This window comes from Planococcus citri, chromosome 1 (genome assembly GCF_950023065.1).
Source record: "Planococcus citri chromosome 1, ihPlaCitr1.1, whole genome shotgun sequence".
NCBI classification, from domain to species: Eukaryota; Metazoa; Arthropoda; class Insecta; order Hemiptera; family Pseudococcidae; genus Planococcus; species Planococcus citri.
Genome location: NC_088677.1, coordinates 62,920,471 through 62,945,399, shown reverse-complemented (window position 1 = coordinate 62,945,399; position 24,929 = coordinate 62,920,471). Strand labels below are relative to the sequence as shown.

General features: G+C 33.6%; 2 protein-coding genes across 11 annotated transcripts in view; one reads left to right on the top strand and one right to left on the bottom strand.

Annotated features, from left to right (window-relative positions):
- The window catches only part of LOC135833258 (odorant receptor 10a-like), a 30,080-nt gene extending 12,075 nt beyond the window's left edge, over positions 1–18,005 (top strand). The window contains exons 1-12 of one of the 8 annotated variants that reach the window (XR_010556430.1): positions 1,501–2,382; positions 2,477–3,835; positions 3,919–6,589; positions 7,144–7,243; positions 7,347–7,451; positions 7,533–10,315; positions 10,394–10,511; positions 10,621–10,725; positions 10,815–16,804; positions 16,897–16,996; positions 17,112–17,216; positions 17,299–18,005. Coding sequence is in view for 5 of the 8 variants with exons in the window: in XM_065346970.1 (XP_065203042.1) it covers positions 9,486–10,315; positions 10,412–10,511; positions 10,621–10,725; positions 10,815–11,024 (1,245 nt within the window). In the remaining 3 variants the exon portion in view is untranslated. Of the gene's footprint in view, positions 1–1,500; positions 2,383–2,476; positions 3,836–3,918; positions 7,244–7,346; positions 7,452–7,532; positions 10,316–10,393; positions 10,512–10,620; positions 10,726–10,814; positions 16,805–16,896; positions 16,997–17,111; positions 17,217–17,298 lie in introns of those variants that run through there. The other 7 variants (XR_010556432.1, XR_010556431.1, XM_065346974.1 and 4 more) reach the window with 7 other exon arrangements.
- The window catches only part of LOC135833255 (leucine-rich repeat neuronal protein 1-like), a 579,754-nt gene that overhangs the window by 378,787 nt on the left and 176,038 nt on the right, over positions 1–24,929 (bottom strand). For all 3 annotated transcript variants that reach the window (XM_065346963.1, XM_065346965.1, XM_065346964.1), the window contains exon 3: positions 19,383–19,400. The gene's annotated coding sequence lies outside the window, so the exon portion shown is untranslated. The remainder of the gene's footprint in view (positions 1–19,382; positions 19,401–24,929) is intronic.

The following is a 24,929-nucleotide window of genomic DNA, read 5'->3' as shown; positions in this document are numbered from 1 at the left end:
TTCGGTCAGTCTTACAACTTTTCGTTTCGCGATCCACTCTAATGAGATAGATGCGTATAATGTATTAATTTATAAAACTTCTGTGAAAAGCCACAATCTTTTTCATTTTCCTTGAAATAAGTTTTAAACACAAACGGATTTCATCGAAAATTCAATAAAATATTCAAATAGAGCTGTAATGAGAACCTGAGAATATGAAAGAAAACGCCCCTCGTCACTCCTTCCATTTTTCCATCAAAAAAAAAAAAAAAAAAAGGTACGCTTATTAATTGAAACAGAGCCAAGAAACATGCAATATATGCAACATCACTTGACATTTTTGTCAAGGATGTTCTGTTTATTGACCACAGTTTTGATGTAGGTATTCGGAGCTCTCTCCCCCCCTTTTCCTTCTTCTTCTTCTTCCGTTTCAGTATCCTATAGCAGAAGACATTTATCTACATGTACATACTAAGTACTTATTTCACAAAAAGTTTGACAAAAATAAAAAATTCAAGTTCGAAAGGTTTCAGCTACAAATTTTCAAAGTTGGTATAGGTACGTCTACGTACGTCTATGTAGGCATGGAATTTTGATTATTTACAAAAGTTGAATATTTTTTAAACAGTTCAAATTTCAGCTTTGAAATTTTCAAAAGTGATATTTCAGATAAGTATCTAGGTACCATTTCATGATCTCCAGAACAGTATGCATAAATCGCCTGCGATGCTAGTCGTATGCAACTTATTGTGCAATTCAGCACTAATATTGCCATTTCGAAGATAAAAATAGCCTACGTGAGTGGGAATTCGGTATATAACATGAAAAATGTTCAGGAAACGTAATGAAAAGCTACAAAAATTGATTTGTGATGGGTATGAGGTATACAATTCTCAAGAAAATGGTTCAATTTGAGAATTATACACTTATAAATATATCGCCATTCCCTTTAAATCAATATTTTAGGAAATAAGTATATCGTTATAAATTTTGAGAAAGCGTGTTCTTCTGAATTTAAATATTTCATGATTTTTGATGATTTTGACGCATCATTGAAAATTTAAAATCTAGATTTCTGCGCATTAACAGATACTCATGCATCACAAATAAATGAGACTATCGTAGTAAGATGTCATTCACAAAGTAGGTACCTACTTGTATCGAAAAAACCTTTATCACCTTGTTAAAATATTACCAAGGAAATTCATGTAAAATGTAAATATGTACGTCTACCTACTTTAGTAGATACGAGTATTACCCAACATTTTCTGAATACATACCTACTTAATCATTACCTTCCAATCAATACAAATACGTATTAGGTACCTCATAACGTTCATATTCTCCTAAATTTGAATAATTGATCATTTTTGATGATTTTAGCATAGTTATCATTGCGAATTTAAAATCCAGATACCCAACTGCGCATTAACAAATGTAATGGGTACAAATAAACAAGGTCATCTGCTGGAACTGAAAAAAGGGCATACCTAAAACATAAGTACCTGCCTATTTATTCACTCGAATTCAATTCATTCACTAGAAACATATTTTTTGATACGACTGAAAGATTATGAATGTGTTTAACGATATCGTGAAAATTGTGAATCAAATTCGTGGCAAAGAGAATATCTTCGGATACAAATCGACGATCGCGAATCAATTTTATTTAGTGTACTGCTTCATGGGAGAAATCTACTTCAGCACCAAGTTTCATCGGCACACCAAATTTTTTATGTTTTCGTGGCAGATCTCTGGGCTTTTAGTTGCTATTTTTCAACAAGTATCTTACATATTTTACGGTGATAAGAAAGATTTCGCAGCTCTGTTATACACAACATTTATAACTCTGACTGTTTTCGCAACACACATTATAATACCATACTTCTCAGTAATTCGTTATCGCAGCGATTTACAAAACGCGATCCAAATAGCAGATCGCATAATAATGAGAAAAAAATCACCAATCCATAAACCAAAAGATGAATTAAATGTTGGAAAATTGCTCAAATATACCTCCGCATTCCATATCTTTACTGGATTGATATTTTGTTTGATTTGTAATTTGAATATAGTACTTTTTTACGAAGAAGAAAAAGTTCAAAATCATGTTTACTACCTCGTCTATGTGCCAAGACTTGACCTATACGGATCTTTGCCATTTTTTCTAATCTTCAACACCGTAGTAGGTTTTGCTGCTTTTGCTGTGTACGCAGGCTGGCTCATGATGATATTTATATTGGTGTTCTGCACTGTTATATTTTACAATGAAATGCTTCGAATCACCGAAAACTTAAATTTTCTAAGCTCCGAGTCCATGACTATTGAATCTTACAAGCTTATTCAACCAAAATTCAAAGACACTATAATTAAATGTACAAGAGACTTTCAGAACGCAATCAAGTAAGTTATCGCAACTGCGCCGGTTCATAGAATATTAAATCTGTGTCAGAAATAAAAATAATTTCTATTTATAAAAAATGATTCACGTTTTCAGAATGATCGAATGTTTTCGAGGATTTTATGAAACGTTATCTGCCCTTATATTACCAACTGCACTTAACATTGAGATAACAAGCGCTTTTCTTTTCGTGTCGGTAAGTGTACTGCAGTACGTACATAGATATACTTGAAATATACCTACCCGGAAGGCACATACCTTTTTTTTTTTTTTTTTTAAATTGTTTATTTGGGAATAGAATTGACATCTTAGAATAATTTCTACCTTACATAGACATTACCTTCCATCTACTGCTACTCATTTAATGATTTTTGTTTTTAAAATATCGTTTTACATAGCCTGACATCTCAAACACAGTACGACTTCGAGAACTATCTGTTCTTCTCACAACAATGCAAGTACAGGGTGTTCCAGAATAACCTTTCACATTTTGGTAACCACTGATCTGTGTTCAAGTGGAGCTAGGGGAATGGTAAAGGCGGTTCTAGGTAGCCAAAGCATGCCGAATTATGTTTCAATAGTTATTTTTTGCCCTGGAGAAGTAGATGGCTGTACAGTGTGCTTTTACTGTGAAGGCCTTTTTTAAAAATAAAGGTTCCTGTAACTCTTTACTCCTTACTCATCAGTAACGAAGCTCATTTTTATCTAAATGGTGAAGTGAATAATTGGAATGTGCGCTTCTAGTGTACAAAGAATCAGTTGATAATACTTGAGAAACATCTAAACCTCCGCCAAGTTGACTGTTTGGTTGGGCGTGGCTAAATTCGGTATAGTGGGACCATGTGTGTTTAACGAAACAGTAACGGTGAGGGGTAAGGCAAAATGTTAAACGAGTTTCTTGTTCCAAACTAAAAGACAGACGCGATGTAATAGAGTTACTTACTTCCTTCCAACATGTTGGAACTACCAGGGATGTACACATATGTTTAGCGCGTGAGCACTTCGGTCATCAAATAATTTTGTTATGGTCGACGTGTTGAACCAGAAATTTAATGGCCACCTTGATCCCCTGACTTTTCAGCCTGCGATTTTTTTTTATGGAGTTATTCCAAGTCAAAAGTGTATCGAGATAAATCTAGGACTCTGAAACAGCTTCTAGGTTCATGAGTCGCAACTGATTGGAAGAGAAGTGTTCAATAATTTGAAAAAATGTTTGGTTGAATGTGTCAAAAATGAAGGAAAATATCTCGATGGAAAAATTTTTAAAACTTCATTTTTAATGAAAACTCAAATATACGGTCTAAAAACGGCATATTTCTACTTCATTTTGGTTGTAAAAGAATTTTTGTAAACATTTTTCTCTCAGAGTAATAAAAAAAACAAATGTGAAAGGTTATTCTGGAACACCCTGTACTATACATATTATGTTGGACGGGAGAAATGCTAAATGAATCGGTAGGTAACTATAAATTAAAAACAATATTTGTACTACAGCATGATGCAGAAAATGAGAACTTAAGGGGTGCTTTCTTCAACAGGCAAATGCGGTATCTTTTGCAGTCTATTCCACACCTTGGTATTGGTCCACGTCACTTCGTAAAGATGTTTATATATTTCTGTGTCAAACTCAAACACCAGTCTCTGGAAAAGCACTTGGAGTTTATCCTCTTTGCTTGGCAACTTTTTTACGACTCATGAATGTTGTACAATCGTCCGTCAATGTTTTACGAACAATTGCTTCAAAATAATAAACTGAAAATGAACGCTCAAATGGATTATTTTTTTGTCAACACAGTCAACTAACATGTAACTTTTTATAAGCCGGAGCAAAGCGACCAGGGGAGCATGGGGGTTCTACTCCTCTGGGCATTTCTAAAATTTTTAAATCATGTCTAAAATTGTAAAAAAAACCACTATTCTATTTTTTAAACGTAATTTCTCAAAAAAAATTTAGCCCTCGTTCTGCTTGAGCATTATTTTAGACTTCTCTTGACGTTTCTTATTCAAATTTTTCGCTTTTCTGATGTCTTCAAACATCTTAAGAATTCTTTCAAGCAAGCGGATGTCGAAAATATAATTTTATTATTACAGTGGCGTCGCGATAAGTGAAAATTCAAGGGAAGAAAATTTTTGTTTCACTTATCGAGTTTTTCACATACAAAGGTTTCAGTTAGGGAGTTTTTTTTTTGGTTAATTTTCACTTATCGAAGTTCGGATAAAAAAAACGAAAAACATGAATTGAACAATAAAATTTTCCGATTTTCAGTGATCAATTTTGAATTTAGTTTGATCAGTCAGTCTTTAAACAGCTCACAGGTCATCCTTACCTTCTTGTTTGACACATAATCCATTGGAAACGATTTAACTTTAGCAAAACATTGAGGCTCTTTTTTTTCTTATAGAGGCTGAACGAGTCAGTACCTTTCAGTTAAAGAGGTATTTTCACTTATAGAGGTAAAACGCAGACAACATTTCACTTGTAGAGGTAAACTCGATAATTTTGGGATAAATCCTAGTTTCAGTTAACGAGGTAGCGCTTTTTCACTTATTGAGGTTGATTTACACATAAAATTGGTCCAAGGTGAAGGGAAGGAGGTTTTTATTTCACTTATTGAGTTTTTTCACATATCGAGGTTTCACTTATCGCGACGCCACTGTATTACCAATATTTCAAGAAAGCGCATTTTCCTAAATTTAAATATTTGATGACTTTTGATGAAATTGACGTATCATTTAAAATTTCAAAACCAGATAACTGCGCATTAAAAAATGCATCGAAATGAAGCTATCGTAGGAAGGTAAGTACATATTACCCACAAAGTACCATGTAGTAGGTATCGAAAAAACCACACCTCAAAAATAAATATTCATTCAGTTCAATTTACTCGGAGTCGGAACATATTTTTTCGATACGACTGAAAATTATGAATGTGTTCAACGATATCGTGAAAATTGCGAATCAAATTCGTGGCATAGAGAATATCTTCGGATACGAATCGACGATCGCGAATCAATTCTATTTAGTGTACTGCTTCTTGGGAGAAATCTACTTCAGCACCAAGTTTCACCGGCATACTAAAATAATTTGGTTTTTGTGGCAGATTCTTGGACTTTCAGGAGGTATTGTTCAACTGGTATCTTATTTACTGGACTATAAGAACGATGTACTGGCACTTATATACACTATATTAGTGTCTACGATGGCCTTCCTAATGTGTTTCCTGATACCATACATATCAGTGATTTGCTACCGCGGAAATTTACGCGATGCGATTCAAACAGCTGATTGCATAGTTATGAACAGAAAATCAGCTAACCGTGAACCAAGCGACGAATTAAATTTGGGGAAATGGATCAAGTACACTTTTTTATCCACTTTTTTAACCCTTTCAGCATATTGTTTCATTTGTGATTTCAGTGTGATATTTTTTTACGAAGAGGAAAAAGTTAAAAACTATGTGTACTACCTCATTACAGCGCCGAAACTTGAACAATACGGATCGCTGCCATTTTTTTTCATCTTTAGTAATGCAACACGTTTAATATCTACTTTTTTATTCATAAGCTGGCTAATGATGCTGTATATGTTGGTATTTTGCACTGTTGTATTCTACAATGAAGTCCAACAAATCATCGACGATCTCAACTTGCTCAGCTCCAATAATATGACTACTGAGTCTCACAAACACATGCACAATCAATTCAAGAACACCATAATTAAGTGTACCAGAGAATATCAAACCGCTATCAAGTAGGTGCTTATTGCAATGTCTTTTATGTTTATGTTTTGCACTGTTGCTTTCCAAAATGAAATACAAGTCTACAACAATTCATTAACCATTTCTCGGTAACAGTACTACTTTTCTCGGTAATGGTATGCCTACCGAGGCCCTGGTCGACCTATGTGGTCTTAAATTGTAACGCGGAGAGTCGTCCGTTATGTCCGCGCTTTTTCTGCGAACTATCGCGAACCTAACTCCTCAAATGGTTCCCTAGTTACGCCCAGAATACGTACCCCGAGCGGACCGGAATGAAAACCCCGATCTATTGCCCTAAAAGACTATGCCCGGAATGAAAACCCCGTGCACGCCACGTGATGATAACCACGAGCTATTCTGCACGCCACGTGATGAAAACCACGAGCTGAGCAGTCCCTTAATAGGCAAGAGAGAGAGAGAATGCGAGTCAAGAAAGCAACACAAACACCAGGTTAACAAGAGAGATGTTATTTGGTTGTAGGTATTTACAAGACTAGTTTCTAAGCTGAATACAGCTTATATTTATATAAAAACCCTTAATTCTATTAACCAATAGAAAAGAAGCTAGCCTGTAACCTTTTTTCGATAACGTTGTTTTGTAATGTAGATTGTTCAACCAATCACATTACAGAAAACTGTATAAGAAAAAAGGTTCATTTTAGGTATATTGGCTAGTATTCTTCACTACAGTACTACTTCGTGATACATATACAAAAAAAGCGATTTTTAAATATATACGTATCACTATAGTATGTAGAGGGTGGATGTGAATGCATCGTACTCGCGAGAACCGCTTTTAGCTACCTGGAATGCCGTTAGGTAGAGTCAAACGTAATACAAAGTCATCTCGCGTTGTCCGATGCGACCACAGATACCCCTACACATTTAAATTTGTGAGATCTGAATTGAAAATTCAAAAACATCATACCAAAATTTAGACTTTTAGAAAGCTATCAAGTAATTTATCGACTACACTAAACTGACGAAAATTCTTCACGTTTTCAGAATGATCGAATGTTTTCGAGGATTTTATGAAACATTGGCAGCTTTTCTGTTACCAACTCTACTTTACTTCGAGATCACTCATGCCTTTCTCTTCGTATCAGTGAGTGTACTTAACTTACCTATACGATATTTTGCACATTTGTGTTGCATAAGTGAACAACACCTATTTAATGAATTTTCTTTCCCAAAAATTCAACTCATAGCCTAACATCTCAATCACAGTAAGACTAAGAGAATTATCAGCGTTTCTCACAACAATACAACCGGTATTCATGATGTGTTGGATGGGAGATATGCTTGATGAATCGGTAGGTACTAGGTTGCTAACTAGCTATAAAGAGTTTTTTTGAAACTGGGATAAAAATCATGATTCGTTTGCTTTTCAACAGGCGGAGGCGTTATCTTTTGCAGTATATTCTGCACCTTGGTATTGGTCCACCTCACTTCGCAAAGATGTTTACATACTCATGTGTCAAACTCAAAAACCAATCTCCGCAGAAACGCTGGGAGCTTATCCTCTTTGCTTGGCAACTTTCTTACGTTTCATGAATGTTGTGCAATCATCCGTCAATGTTTTACGAACGATTACTTCAAAATAATACCCACGAGCACGAAACACTGAAACTACTGAAAGCGAATGCACATTGATCATCGTTTGCCAACACATTAACGAAACATATTCATTATTTAGTATAAATAGTCATTTTTAAATTTGAAGTAGGTACCTAGTTTAATTTGTAGAGTTGTCTGAGTCGATTGAAAGTGATTCTAAGCCGTTCAACAGCCTCCAGTAACATTTTATAAATTCCAGTTTTACAAAAAACGCCTTAAAATTGGTTTAAATTAGCTTTAAGCATGCAGGCTCGTGATTAGGTCTTGTTAAACACTTTTTTTCTTACATTTAGAGTCGATTGACGGTAGTTTATAGTCGTTTTGGGGGCTTTAGCGATTTTTGGAAAATCCCAGTTTTCCAAAAAAAAAAAAAACGCCATAAATTCTTTCCAAATCGACTTTAACTCGATATGCTCTTGATTGGGCTTGTCAGTGACCCACATTACAGATTACCCACCATATTTCTCAAATCAGATGTGCTAGGTTGAAACCACACACTAAAATTTCCAAAATGTCATTCGAGAATCCAGAAAGGCTTGAAACCACCTCCGGTCGACTCAGCATGTTGAAATTAGAGTAGATAATTAACTTGATTTGGAAAAAATTTCAACTTTCAAAAATCTGCTGATGGCAACAAAATTTCTCAAAAAGGTTTGAAACCATTTCTAATCGATTCAGCGAGTCTAAAATTGGAAATACCAGTGCAAATTTTAGCTTTCTCGGTCAATTTGATAAAAATTTTAATTTCTTATTTCCTATGTACTTACATGAATTTCAAAAATTCACCAAACGTCAAATTTTGACTGGTAGATACGTACATAGTATATTTTTGCATAGTCTTTCGATTTAGCTTTGCAGTGTTCACTATTGTTTTTACCAATTGCATTACGTCTCTCTTAGGCAAGTTTTTCATAATTTTTATTATGTACCTACATAGTACATAGTATCATTGTTCTTGAATAACCACATACGAAAAAAGTACCTAAAAATGTTAATTGAAGGAACATAAAAATAGCTTTTTTACTAGAAAATTTCATGTCAAATCTAACAAAAATTGAAGGATGTGTCTGTGTCATCGTTTTATGTTTCCGTTCATTTTTTAGGTAGGTAGAGGAAATGGATGATTTGCATTTTTTTTTGCCTGAGATATGAGCATTTTGAAATTTTAAAAATTGGAATTAATTTGAAAATTTTAGATGCGGATAGCTTAGATTGTAATCTAATTTCTCTAGCCATGAAAATTTTTTCTCGCGATTAGAGCCATGAATAACCACGTTTATCCTTAGATGCATAACCAACATAATTACGACAGGAATCCATCATGTATCAATGCTAATAAACTTAATAGTAACATTAATTATTACACCAAGGTACTTATTGTAATATATGCAGACCCACTTCCTATATCTACATATTTTTTTGCAACTGTAGCCCTCGAATATAGCAAGATAAATGCATATGAATACTTGAATAGGTACCTCTACCAGTCTACCTATACAACATATAATATACCACTTTTAATAAATTATTCTCCTAAATTTAAATATTTCATGATTTTTACTTACAATTAAACATTTAAAATCCTGATAACTGCGCATTAACAAATGCATTACACATAAACAAGGCCAAAGTACTGCTAGTACTGGAAACAACCATAAGCACCTTACAAACTAGTATCTGTTCGGATTCTCTTACTCAGAACATATAATTTTTCGATAAGACTGAAAATTATGAATGTGTTGAATGATATCGTGAAAATTGTGAACCAAATTCGTGGCAAACAGAATATCTTTGAATACAAATCGACGATCGCGAATCAGTTCTATTTGGTGTATTGTTTCTTAGGAGAAATATACTTCAGCACTACGTTTCATCGGCACACCAAAATATTTTTGTTTTCGTGGCAAATTTCTGGATTTTTGGCAGGCTGTATTCAACCAGTATCTTATTTATTTTATGGTGGTAACGAAGATGCAGCTGCGTTCTTATACACGATATTCGTAATCATGATTATTGTATTTTGCTACGTTCTAGTACCATACACCTCAGTGATTCGCTACCGCAGTGATTTACTCGATGCGATCCAAATAGCGAATCATATTATTATGAAAAGGGAACTGGATGGCCATAAAACGGAAAAGGAATTGAATTTGGGAAAATGGATCAAGCACATTGTTCTATACAACTGTTTAACTATTTCAGTATATAGTTTAATTTGTTGTGTGAGTGTATCGCTTTTTTATGAAGAGGAAAAGGTTAAAAACCATATTTACTACCACGTTCACCCACCAAGAATCGAGCAATACGGATCGTTGTCATTTTTCCTGATCTTTAGCATTGTGACAAATTTAGCTGCTACTTCTTTATTCTTAATCCTTCCCATGATCTCATTCATTTTTGCATTTTGCGGTATTGTATTTCACAATGAAATACAAAAAATCATCGAAGACCTAAATTCGCTGAGCTCAGATCCCATCACAATTGAGTCATACAAAAGCATGCAACCCAAATTCAAAAACGCTATCATCAAATGTGTCAAGGATTATCAACGCGCTATCAAGTATGTGAGGTTATGTATTTATGTACATATTATCTTTACTGTTCCATAGAATAATGAAAATTATTTCAATTAATGAAGAATTCTTTACGCTTTCAGAATGATTGAATGTTTTCGTGGATTTTATGAATCATTAGCAGCTTTTATATTGCCATGTATGCTTTATATTCAGGTCGCTCATGCTTTTTTCTTCGTATCAGTGAGTGTACTCGTAGAGTATCTTATCTACCTATGTACTATTAGATAAATATTATTTATTTGATTTCTATTTAATGTACTCGTATGTATTAATTTAAAATGTTTTTTAGCCCAATATCTCAATCACAGTGAGAATGAGAGAACTATCTGTGTTTCTTAGCACGATTCAATGGGTATTTGTGCTATGTTGGACGGGAAGCTTGCTGGATGACTCGGTGGGTAGGGTTTAGGGTACCTATAATAGTAGGTATGTGAGTACATACGCAGTAATGTAATGACATTTCAAAAATGCATTTTCCAACAGGCAGAGGCATTGAGTTTTGCTGTATATTCTACACCGTGGTACTGGTCCACATTGTTGCGTAAAGATGTTTACATACTCCTGCGTCAAACTCAAAGACCAATCTCTGCAAGAGCGCTGGGAGTTTATCCTCTTTGCTTGGCAACATTCTTACAGTTCATGAATGTTATACAATCGTCCGTCAATGTTTTACGAAAGATTACTTCAAAATAATACTATGAATGCACGCACATCGCATATTGACTATCGTTTGCCAGCACACTCGAGGAATAGGTATATCATTTATGTTTAGCATAAATATAGTAATTTTTAAATTTAAAGTAAAAATGAAATTGTATATTTTAAGTTTCATTTGTAGAATTGGGAGCTTATCCTGTTTGCTTGACAACATTATATGGCTGCATTTGTATTTTATAAAAACTCGAAAGATTTCAAGACAAATAGCATAAAACCTTCAGTGAATGCGCTTTGATTGAATGATTGTACCTATATAACTTGCATCTAGTCATTATGAATACTCCAAAATAACGTTGATGTATACCTACAACTTATTATGAATGGTAAAATGAGCACCTTTTTATCTTAAAATATTCAAATCAGGTCATTTTAGTATTTTTTGAATATCATTTCCACGTTCAAATAGGTTTGTACGTCACTTTCGTTATAATAGATATTAGATATGTAGGTATAATATGCAGAAAAAGCACCAATAGATATACAAACCTGCATTTACAACGTTATGAGTAGGAACCTACCTAGTAGCAATTAGGTACAATACCTAGATATCTATTCATACAGACAAAATTGTATGAAACTATTAATAATAATGTGTTAAGCACTATCGAAACGCAATCGAGTACGGTTATTTATTCACACTTATCAACTCGTCACCTCAGATTTGCGATTCACCGGCTCTAATGGATTTGAAATACCAAAATTATTGTAGGATTAAATTCCAAGCTACTCGTGGGTAATTCTCAAAAAAAGGTAAAAATCGTGTACATGGCAAATTTCTCAAAGGTTTTAGCATGAAATTTTTTATTTTATTTTTTTGGTACATTCAAGGATCATCTCCCACACATTTCACATATGGTATTCAGATTTTTAGCCCCTCCTTTCATTGGTGTACATTCGATTTTATACCCCAAATGTCCTTCGACTTGGCTGTCACACGCCATGTTTTTGAAAATGAATGTTATAAAGTGTCATGAACTTCATTTTTTTGGGGAAAAATTGACACATTCTCATTATCATAGAACACGAAGGTCCATTATTGTGCAAATTGCAATTGGAATAAGTCCATAGGACGCTCACATTTCACATTTGAAAACTGTCACACACTTTTTGCGCAAATTTTAGAGCAATTTTCAATTATTTTTGATAGCTTCCCAATCCAACATTTTTTTCTGGCGAGTGGCTACACTGGTTCACTGTCCTCATAAAAACGTTACCCCGCAATGTTATTTTCAAAACCTACGCAATGGCTCGTTCTGATCGTACTTGTCTCTGAAAATATGATATTTCGCAAAATCGGTGTCCTTCGGCTTGCCTTTTTATTTACCCTGATGAGCCCGCCAAAAACGATAATTAAGAAAGGGAAGTTATTCTACATGATAAGTACACGTTTATTACGTGTTAAAACTCGAATAATGTCCATTAGGTAAGGCTAGAAACGAAAAAACGTTGAGATTGTCCTTCGGCTTGTCCAGCGCCCATTTGTCCTTCGACTTGCCCAAATTTCAGACAGCTGTACTTTTATCGCGCTAGTCGACATATTATACGATAATACGAGCAAAATTTGGCATTTTCTCCCTCCCCACACCTCATCTCTACCCCTACCAAAAAAATAAGTCCAGATTCGAACTTTGCGGCCTGAAAAACATGAATCGACATATTACACGATATAAGCAAAATTTGACATTTCCCCCTCCCCACGCCTCACCCTCCACCTCTACATAAAAAATAACTCCAGATTCGAATTCTACGACCTCGAAAATATATCAATCGACATATTACACATCGATGAGGGTCGAATCCTAATTATCGCTGTTTTGGGGGGCCGGGGTCCACAGTGGGGGGGGGGATTGAATTGAGGCCAATACTAGAACAGGGATCTGGGGCACCTATACAAATGATTCCAACTTGAAATTTTCCAAAAAAATGATTTTTATTTTTCAAAATTATGCACATCAAAATTGACCTTTTTTTTTGAGAATTACCCTCGTATTGAAATTGCGATTACTACGGGTTCAGGGGCGATTTGAAATTACTGGAGAGACGTCAACTTTTGTTGAAGGCTCCAGATTGGCTAAAAAATGATGGAAATCGATTCAAAGAGTCGACTTCAGGATTTAGTGAAAGTTTTGAGTAATTTATAGCAAAAGTTGATGATTTCGGAATTTTTTAAAAATTTGCGATAAAAAAGTTAATACAAAGTAAAAACGAAATTGTATATTTTAAGCTTCGTTTGTAGAGTTGGGAGCTTATCCTTTTTGCTTCATAATACATATGATAGGTATGGCTGTAAAATTTGTATTTTATAAAAACTTGGGATATTTTAAAACAAAAAGCGTAAAACCTATAGTGAATGTGCTTTGATTGAATGATTGTACAGTACCTATAACTTGTATGTATATCTAGCCATAAGAATAATAATATGAGCACTTTTTATCTTAAAATATTCAGATTCAGTCATTTTAGTATTTTTTTAAATACCATTTTCACGTTTCAAAAACTTCACTTTTATTACCTATAATAGGTATACCTAGTACGACTTACGAGTAATATGCAGAAGAAGCACCAGTATGCAAACCTGTACTTACAGTGTTATGAGTACCTAGTAGCAATTAAATACAACACCTAGGTACATATCTATTCATAAAGACGAAATTGTATGAAACTATTAATAATAATGTGTTAAGCACTATCGAAACACCCGCGCCATCGAGTAACTTATTTATTACACTTTTCAACTCGTCACCTCAGATTTGCGATTCACCGGCTCTAATGGATTTGGAATGCCGAAATTATTGTAAGATAAATTCCAAGCTATTGAAGTTGATTACAACGCGTTCAGGGACGATTTGAAATTACTGGAGAGAAGTCAACTTCTGCTGAAGGCACCAGATGGGCTAAAAAATAGTGGTCAGGGTTTAGTGAAAGTTATGAGTAATTTATAGCAAAAGTTGATGACTTCGGAATTTTTCAAAAATTTGCGATAAAAAAAGTGGGTATCTAAGTACCTACACTTTTCAAACGATGAAAAAAATTATTTTTTTCTTCATTTTTAGTTAACATTTTCTTGTTTTCTTCGGCATTTGAAATTTTCGAACGAAAAAATTCTGGTAAAATGAAGAGCGACCACTTTTTGAAAATGATCAAAAAACTTATCTTTTTAATTTTTAGAATCTCCGTGCGTATTTAAAGTTATTTACGTGTAATCTATTTTTATAAATTCAAATGATCAAAATAAAGAGAAAAAATTATTACGAGATTCAGTGCGGAGATCTTCATTTCAAATTAAAAGTCGTCCAGAAAAATTTCAGATCGATGCTCCCATTATACACAAATGAAAATATTTCAACTGCCCTTCGCTCGAACAAAATTGTTATTGTATAAAAAAAAGTGCTGTTTTGCTTCTTAAATTATCTATTCAACATTTTCAAAAGCTTTTGTCCTCGCTTTAACCGGGGCCATGTATTATGTAAGCCTAAAAAATTCAAAAATCGCGTTTTCTGCCATTTTCTGGAGTAAAAATTTTACAAATTAATGCATTACCTATATATTTTTTTGCCAATATTAGTATAATATCTACCATTATTTCCAGTTTTTGGCTGAAATTGTCAAAAACTCTCGCTTTTTTAGCTCAATTCATTGAAAATTTCATTTTTTTTTCAACTTTGAAAAGTTTGACTTTTTTTTAAAGAATTACACAAATGTTTCACTGTTTTACCAGAAATTGGGCCAAGAACCCCTCCTTATGCCTGCTCTTCACAAAAATTTGTCTAAGTTTTGCTTTTTCAAAAATGAACAAAATTTTCGTTTTTCAGCGAAATGGCTACAAAGTGTTGGTTTTTTTTTTGTAGAAAATTCCAAAAAATTTTGGACATCATCAGAGATTGCGGGAAAAAGTTGTTTTTTGGCACATGATTACTTTTTATAAAATGAGATAATTTTTGCTAAAGTTTTCAAAGTGCTGCTTTTTGACTTAAATTCTCGTTAAGTAAGTATTTTACAAAATTGCCAATAATTTCCAAAAAATCACGTTTGTGTTTTTTTTTTCTTAAACTTCAATCCTTCATGACCCTAAATCGTGAAAATTCCAGATAAATCGACAGTTTTTTCTATTTCACATGCATTTTTTAAAAAAAACACCTCTCACTTTACTTATGAGTGGTTTCAACATGTTTTGATAAAAGTGTTTGCTACAGAACTTCAAGTTGAACCCCGCGAGTTGTGACCAGGTGAATATGTCGATAAAGGTTGTTGCTTCGACACCCCCTAGTTGGCACAACCAGAAAATTGATATTTGTTAGCATGAGGTCACAATTTTACAATTACCCCGTTTTTGCAATTACCCCACTCTACCTTACAGGTAATTACGACAAAAATAAACGATAACAATATTTACGCGAATTTTGCTTATTTTTTAACATGTATTATGTGTCCCTTTTTGAGCTCGAGTATGTGGTGTAGATTTATCGATTAATTGTGCATTTTCGAGTGATTATTGTATCTGTGTGATATAACCTTTTAATACATTTGTTTACATGTAATTGTGTTCTCTCTTTGTTAATTTATTATTGATTGTCGTGGGTAATACTGGTATCGTATAAGTGAAATGTAATTAGCTGGGATAAGTACCTAATAATTGCCAACCTGCTTATCGAGTATACCTCCTACGTAATAATAATATTTTATCATAGTTACTCCATATACTTGTAAAGTTTGAATATTGATGACTTTAACATAGGTATACCTATTATTAAAAATTTAAAATCCTGTAATTGCATGTTAAAAAAGACATTACAATAATAATAGGTGCGTGTAACTTACAAAGTATCTACCCCCTGGAAGGTACTGAGAAGGGTCATCCCTAACAAAAATCAGTATTCATTCAAATTTACAACCTATAGGTACATACTAATCCGACGATTGAAAATTATGAATGTGTTGAAAGATATCGTGAAAATTTTGAACCAAGTTCGTGGCAAAGAGAATATCTTCGGATACAAATCGACGATCGCGAATCAGTTCTATTTGGTGTATTGTTTCTTGGGAGAAGTATACTTCAGCACTACGTTTCACCGGCACACCAAAATATTTTTGTTTTCATGGCAAATTTCTGGATTTTTGGCAGGCTGTATTCAACCAGTATCCTATTTATTTTATGGTGGTAACGAAGATGCAGCTGCGTTCATATATACGATATTCATAATCATGATTATTGTCTTTTGCTACGTTCTAGTACCATACACCTCAGTGATTCGCTACCGCAGTGATTTACTCGATGCGATCCAAATAGCGGATCATATTATTATGAAAAGGAAACTGGATGACCATAAAACGGAAAAGGAATTGAATTTGGGAAAAGGGATCAAGCTTATTGTTCTACACAACTGTTTAACTATTGCAGTATATAGTTTAATTTGTTGTGTGAGTGTATTGCTTTTTTATGAAGAGGAAAAGGTTAAAAACCATATTTACTACCACGTTCACCCACCGAGAATCGAGCAATACGGATCGTTGTCATTTTTCCTGATCTTTAGCATTGGGACAAATTTAGCTTCTATTTTATTATACTTAATCCTTCCCATGATCTCATTCATTTTTACATTTTGCGGTATTCTATTTCACAATGAAATACAAAAAATCATCGAAGACCTAAATTCGCTGAGCTCAGATCCCATCACAATTGAATCATACAAAAGCATGCAACCCAAATTCAAAAACGCTATCATCAAATGTGACAAGGATTATCAACGCGCTATCAAGTATGTAAGGTTATGTATTTATGTATTACCTTTACTGTTCCATAGAATAATGAAAATTATTTTAATTAATGAAGAATTCATTACGCTTTCAGAATGATTGAACGTTTTCGTGGATTTTATGAAGCATTAGCAGATTTTATATTGCCATGTATGCTTTATATTCAGGTCGCTCATGCTTTTTTCTTCATATCAGTGAGTGTACTCATAGAGTATCTTATCTACCTATGTACTATTACATAAATATTATTTACATATTTGATTTCTATTTTTAATGTACTCGTATGTACTAATTCAAAATGTTTTTTAGCCCAATATCTCAATCACAGTGAGAATGAGAGAACTATCTGTGTTTCTTAGCACGATTCAATGGGTATTTGTGCTATGTTGGACGGGAGACATAATAGACGACTCGGTAGGTTAGGTACCTATAATAGTAGGTATGTGAGTACATACGCAGTAATGTAATGACATTTCAAAAATTCATTTTCCAACAGGCAGCGGCATTGAGTTTTGCTGTATATTCTACACCGTGGTATTGGTGCACATCAATGCGTAAAGATGTTTACATACTCCTGTGTCAAACTCAAAGACCAATCTCTGCAAGAGCGCTGGGAGTTTATCCTCTTTGCTTGATAACATTCTTACGGTTCATGAATGTTATACAATCGTCCGTTAATATTCTACGAACGATTACTTCAAAATAAGATAAAGTCATCATGGACTCAGTTCGTTCTACACATAGGTTATTATAAATACATAAATTATAGGCCTGTATGGCTGCAAAGTGCAGAATGTGAATTTTATGATGAAAACTCAGAATTGGTACTCGAAAACAAAAAAGTGATTGATAGGTATCAACTTTTAAGTATCTAACAATAAGCTTGCTCTAGGAAGTAGGAACACATCAATTTAATGGTCGAACGAGCACTTTCTAATTTAACCTAATGAAATAATCTGGATACGATATGTATTTTTTGTATCACATTTTCGAGTTTCACAAACGTCACATGGGCTATAATAAATAATGTGCAGAAGGAGCACCAGGACGCAAAATTATGCTTACGTAAGCATTATGTGTTGTAGCAACATTATGTACCTATAAGTATACTTAACACATAATACATTTTATAAAGACGAAATTTGTTTGAAACATATGCATCATATAAACGATCGTGTTAAGCATTATCGACACGCCAAGGTATTCATCTGTTTGATACTTCATGAAAAACATTCAACTGATGATGAATTCATTCATCATATTGTTTTCAACGTGACCAAAAATTGAACAATAGCAGATGTAAGGCTGCGGACACGACATGAGCGTTGAGCGTTAGCGAGAGCGTTGGCGAAAATTTAAAAAACGTAATTTTAACGTTAGACGATTTTGACGAGAATATTTCTGAGCGATGACACTCAACGCTCAGAAATATCAAAAAATTTTGATATTTGAGCATCAGCGAGAGCGTCAAACGAACTTTGAAAATTTGAAAACGCTCACGCTGACGCTCAACGCTCATGTCATGTCCGTAGCCTAAGTAATCTACATACAAGCTAACTAACAAGGGAAATCGATTACATCACTTTCCAGAGCGATTTGAAATTTGTAGCTAGAGAGAAGTCAAATTTTGCTGAAGGTTCCAGATCGGCTGAAAAATAGTGGCAATCGATTCGAAGGGTCGACTTCAGGGTGTAATAAAGGTATTGAGTAATTTGTTGCAGAAATTGAAGATTTCAGATTGTTTTCAATTGACTATAAAAAAAAGTACACTTTTTAGTTAATCATCAGATACAAATCAATATATTCATGTACATATGTACCTACTATTACTCCTAATGAATTATTCTCCTAAATTAAAATATTTGATGATCTTGACGTAATATTAAAAATTTTAAATCCGGATAACTGCGTGATAACAAATTCATTTCAAATAAATAAGGCCATTGTAAGTATGTATGTACTTAGATATTACTTATAAAATAGAAAAAAATCATACTTTTAGAATCAGTTTTCATTCAGATTCATTAGCTCGGAGCTTATTGTTTTGATTTGATTGAAAATTATGAATGTATGGGACAATATCGTGAGAATTACGAATCAAATTCGTGATAAAGAGATTTGGTTCAATTTGTAATTCGAGTGTAACACTCTGTACGTCTACTACCGGATTCATGCCACCCTGATTTCAAGTAGGTAGTGTAGTAAATTTAGGTAGTTCAACTTTACAATTTTTATATTTCACTCATTTTCAAGTCATTGATAGAGGGCTGAAAGTGGTATCTTAGAGGGGTGACCGAGATACAACCCCAATTTTTTCTAAAATGACTCCCATTTAAAGGCTACTAGCTCAGCTAACTGTACAGTAAAGAAGCTTGAAATTTTTAAATATTGTTTCTCACACGTCATAATACAGAGTAACTTTCCTTGCCAGGAATTTTTATCTAAATTCAAGATAAGTAGGTATCTATACATTTTTTTCACACACTAATTTCATAAGTACAATGATATCAGCTTACCCCTGCACACGTACCCACACGTCGAAAATTCCAAATAATTAACAGAAATAAAGTACAAGCTTACCATGGCAACATCGGACCCCTGTAACAGATAAGTACATCGTCATTAATGAGCCTGTCTAAATGATAAATAATATCGAAAGCTCGATACTGTACAACATTACAACTACAACACGATATGGGAGAAAACAGTGCTAATAATAACACCGATAAGAAAAATTGTAAGTACTATTAAGAATACATCTACTTAATAAATTGAAGTGGTGTTTTCTTTGTAACGCCATCACTGCAAAACGGCTGGACGGAAAATTGTGAAAAAATACTCAAAATGTTCAGCGTGATGCGTAGATGGTTGCACTGAAATTTTTTTCGCGATTATAGGCCTTAAAAAGCTGTAATTAAGGTTCAAAGTTTTGATGACGTCACGAATATCATTGAGCTTTCATTTCGCTGCCGAATATTTCCGATTTGCTAAGCATTTTACAAAATCATCAAAGCTTCAATTTTTAACATAGGTACTTTGCGAATAGGAGATTGAAGGTGGATCTATTCCTGAAGAAATTCGAAAAGTAGGGGTGAACTCATTGGCCAATTATATCTTTTTTTTCTTCAACTCCAATTTTTTTTTCACTTAGTCAATTTGGAATTTTTACTCCTTGCATAAAAATCAGTTTCAAAACATGAAATTTGATAATTATGTCCCGATGTTAATTTTTTTTTTGATTGTCATTAAAATTTTTACACCTTGCATAAAATCAGTTTAAATATACAACATTCTACAAGAAATTTGATAAATACATCCAGAATAGTCTAACTTTTTTGAATGTCCAGTATAAAATTAGTTTAAATCAAGGGAATTTTGAATTAAAAATTGCCAAATTGCCTTGATCTAGATAAAATGCTAATCTTGCTCTCATCTCATGTATATGGGTAATTCTCAAAAAAAGGGTCAATTTTGATGTGCATAATTTTGAAAAACAAAAATAATTTTTTTGGAAAATTTCAAGTGGGAATCATTGGTATAGGTGTCCCAGATCCCTTTTCTAGTGTTGGCCTCAATTCAATCCCCCCACTGTGGGCCCTAGCCCCCCTAAAACTGTGATAATTAGGATTCGACCCTCATCGATGTGTAATATGTCAATTGATATGTTTTCGAGGTCGTAGAATTCGAATCTGGAGTTACTTTTTTTGTAGAGGAGGAGGGGGAGGTGTGGGGAGGGAGAAAATGCCAAATTTTGCTTATATTATCGTGTAATATGTCGATTTATGTTTTTCAGGCCGCAGAGTTCGAATCTGGACTTATTTTTTTGGTAGGGGTAGAGGTGAAGTGTGGGGAGGGAGAAAATGTCAAATTGCTTGTATTATCGTGTAATATGTTGACTAGCGCGATAAAAGTACAGCTGTCTGAAATTTGGCCAAGTCGAAGGACAAATGGGCGCTGGACAAGTCGAAGGACAATCTCGACGTTTTTTCGTTTCTAGCCTTACCTACTGGACATTATTCGATTTTTAACACGTAATAAATGTGTACTTATTATGTAGAATAACTTCCCTTTCTCAATTATCGTTTTTGGCGGGTTCATCAGGGTAAATAAAAAGGCAAGCCGAAGGACACCGATTTTGCGAAATATCATATTTTCAGAGACAAGTACAATCAGAACGAGCCATTGCGTAGGTTTTGAAAATAACATTGCGGGGTAACATTTTTATGAGGACAGTGAACCAGTGCAGCCACTCGCCAGAAAAAAATGTTGGATTGGGAAGCTACCAAAAATAATTGAAAATTGCTCTAAAATTTGCGCAAAAAGTGTGTGACAGTTTGCAAATGTAAAATGTGAGCTTCCTATGGACTTATTCCAATTGCAATTTGCACAATAATGGACCTTCGTGTTCTATAATAATGAGAATGTGTCAATTTTCCCCCCAAAAAATGAAGTTCATGACACTTTATAACATTCATTTTCAAAAACATGGCATGTGACAGCCAAGTCGAAGGACATTTGGGGTATAAAATCGAATGTACACCAATGAAAGGAGGGGCTAAAAAGCTCAATACCATATGTGAAACGTGTGGGGGATGATCCTTGAATGGACCAAAAAAAAAATAAAAAATTTCATGCTAAAACCTTTGAGAAATTTGCCATGTACACGATTTTTACCTTTTTTTGAGAATTACCCATATAGGAAGATGGAATTTGGAAATTTTAATTTTGATAATGGAAAGAACAATGTTTTTGTTATGGGAAGAATTTCATTTTTTTGGCTAAAAAATTTCAAAATTTGAGTGATTCATTATAGAAAAGTCAGTTTTAAAAAACGAAAGCAAAAAGACCCAAACAAAATGAGGGCAAATGCTCTCAGAATTGTAAAAAAATTTTCTATGTGAGAAGTTTATTTATCTATTTTCTTGAATTCGAATGAATAATAGATTTTTACGAAGTTTGATTTTGAAAAAAAAAACAAAAAACAAAAAAATGAACAGGCCTGAGCCAAAAATGTGCTTTAAATTCAAAAAAAGTCGGCAATTTAATCCTTTTATTAAGACTAAAAATTTGATATATCTATGTGGGTAATTAGGTTACATTCATAGCCTATTATGACTTATAAAAAATTTTGATTTTCATTTTGTAAGTACAAAAAATATAATCATCAAACAAATTGAGCCAGGAATAGCGAGGCCAAAAACTTTTGAAAATTTTCATTTTGATGGTTGAGATTGAGAGAACGATGTTTTTTTTTATTATGGGAAGAATTCGATTTTTTGACTTACAAATTTGACTGATTTTTTGTAGAAATTTCAGTTTAAAAAAACATAAGTTAAGCAAAAAGACCCAATCAAATTTCGGGCAAAAGCTCTCAAAATTTTGTATTTCGAGAAGTAAAAAAACATTTTTTTCTGCTAAATAAATCCCTTTATTGAGACTAAAAATTTACAAAACTTAACGACTTTGTCGAGTCTGGCAAAACATTTTCAAGATTTAACAAATTTGGAACTTCCCCTATTGTTTCGTTCATGTTGACCTTGAATGACTAAAAAGTAACTAAAAGCTTAAAAACGAGTTGAAAGCACTTGCACTAGATTTCACAGGGTATTTAAATTAGTTTGCAGATTGAATTTTGGCTTTCTAAATCCGTTTGATGAAATTTTGTGGAAATTTCAAATTTCAAAAATCTGCTGAAGGATCTACAATTTTTTTTAAAAATCGATGGAGGCTACAAAATGACTTGAACCCACCGATTGGAAAGATTGACCATAGACTCAAGTTGGAAGGTATAGATATGGTCCACTGGACTTTTTGGGATTAAAAAAAAAAAATGGCAACCGCTCGCCCAGGCATAGGGGTGTCATTAATTTGTGCATGAGTTCCTATGTAATGTTGAAATGAAAAATTTGAAATTTCTCGAAAAATTCAAAATATTTTTGGAGCATTTTTGAAGGATTTACCTATCAATAAGTTGAAAAGGTTCATGATTTTTGGGATTTTTTGAGCAGTGTCATGTGAGACATCTTGATGAAAACAAGAAAATAAAAAATTCAACGAAAATATTTTTAAGCGTTTCTGAAGAACTTTGGACCCAAAATTGTGTCAAGATTTTTGAAAAATCTCCAAGGGACCTATTAAAATGGGTTAAAATTTAAATTTCAAAATAAAATCACGCAGATACATTTACTAATGCACAACTTTTTTTGAGCATTCCAAAAGAATTTTGTTCACAAAAATTTGACTGATGATTGGACTTTGGATTTGAAGAGTGATATTCCAAAACTCGCTTTGTCCATTTTCACAACTTTTCAGGAGAGAGGAAAAACAGTTTCCCTTTAAACGGGTAAATTGGCTTTTTAGGCGAGTTTAGCACTTTATTTGGGTTGATTCACGATGTAGGAGTGTAGGTATACCTACACTTCATACACTAAATACTGCTGAAAAAAATTTCAATAAAAATGGATAAAGCGCGTTTTGGAAGATTATTTTTTTTTAAAATTTTAGTGAATTGACCATTTAGGTGAGTTTAACAGCTCATTTTGGTAGGTTGATGATGTAGGAATGTGAGTTACTACTTCATCTACCAAGTACTGCTGAAAAACCCACTTGGATAAAAATGGACAAAGCGAGTTTTGGAATATCACTCTTCATTTTCACAAATGTCAACCGGAATTCGTCCAAGAGAAATGGACCTTAGGATGAAATCTCAAATTTTACAATGTAGCCAAAAAGTGTGAAAAATTATCAATTTTTTATAATTTCTCAGCAACTACGAGTATATGGTATTTTGCGAGATTTTCTTTCATCAGTAGGTATATACCACATAGTATCTTCATAAAAATTTGAAGGTTACTTCAGTACATACACGTATTAAATTCTATTGCCTGCCCGAAGGGCGGGTAATTTTGCTTGTCTAGCGATAAATTAAAATATTCCTACCAAAATCACAGGTATCCCCTTCCTGCAAACAGCACTCGTTATAGAAGGTGGCAAAAGAGAGAAAGAAAAGCCCATATTTTCATTTGAAATTCCATTTAAACTTTCACTCGAAGGAGGGAATTCCTTTGAACGATGGCAACGATTACATTTCGTCGAGAAATTCGTCATTAATCACAGACGTATTTTGAATTTCAGAAAGGACGAAAGCATAGGAACAGGCGGAACAACGTTTAAGGTGAGCAAACAGGAAAATTACTTTTCTGCTCGAATTGAAAATATATAGAAGCAATCAATTTTATAATAATCGAGTATTTGTTACCTGGTTATGAAAATACAAGTAATATATCATAGCGTTTTTATAATAATTTTTTTGACGGCTTAATGTAAAATTCTGCTTGTCATTAAGACTTCGATTTCGTAAGTAAATTTACAGGCGTTCGCTCTACGGACTTTATTCGTGAGACTTGCTGTATCGAGGTAAAATCATTTTCCAACGAATATGTTTAATGTGATTGGTGTGAAGGAAAAATAGGCAAATGATGTAAGGGTTTACAAATGGGTAATGCATCCTAATGGTATTCCAACATAACGGTGTGATTCATGGCTCAGTATTAGTATACCTATTCTCACCGAATATGACATCAGTTTTTTGATTGCGCCCCATCTACGGCCTTCAGCAGTCAGTACCTCCCCAAAGGCACTAAAAGTCAAAAAAATGGTTTCATTCGTGTGACACATAAATTTGAAGCTGTGGAAGAAGAGCCGATTTTTTTGAAAATTTGGGAAAAAAATTCATCGGTTTTCTGATTTAGTGTCTTGAGAACTTCGTCATGCTAACTTTTGTAAAATTGACAAAAAAAATTAGCCGACTTTATATGACAGGTTCTAAAAACTTTGGAAGAAAATCGGCGAAATTTTTGAAAATTTAGGGGAAAAATTCACTGATTTTCTGACATTAAGTATGTCAGATTTTTTAAAAATTTAGAAATGTTGGAAGGAGTCCCACTGAAATTTTCACGATTTTTGTTCATGTAGGTACCTAAAACTAACTTTTAAAAAAATTCAAGTAAGTCAAAGCAGAAAACATATCCATGATTAAAAACCTTCCTCGGAGAGAAGACTCTACGCCCACTTTGCAATAGGTAAAACGTCATAACATTCAATTCTTCTGCAATAGAGGTATGTTTG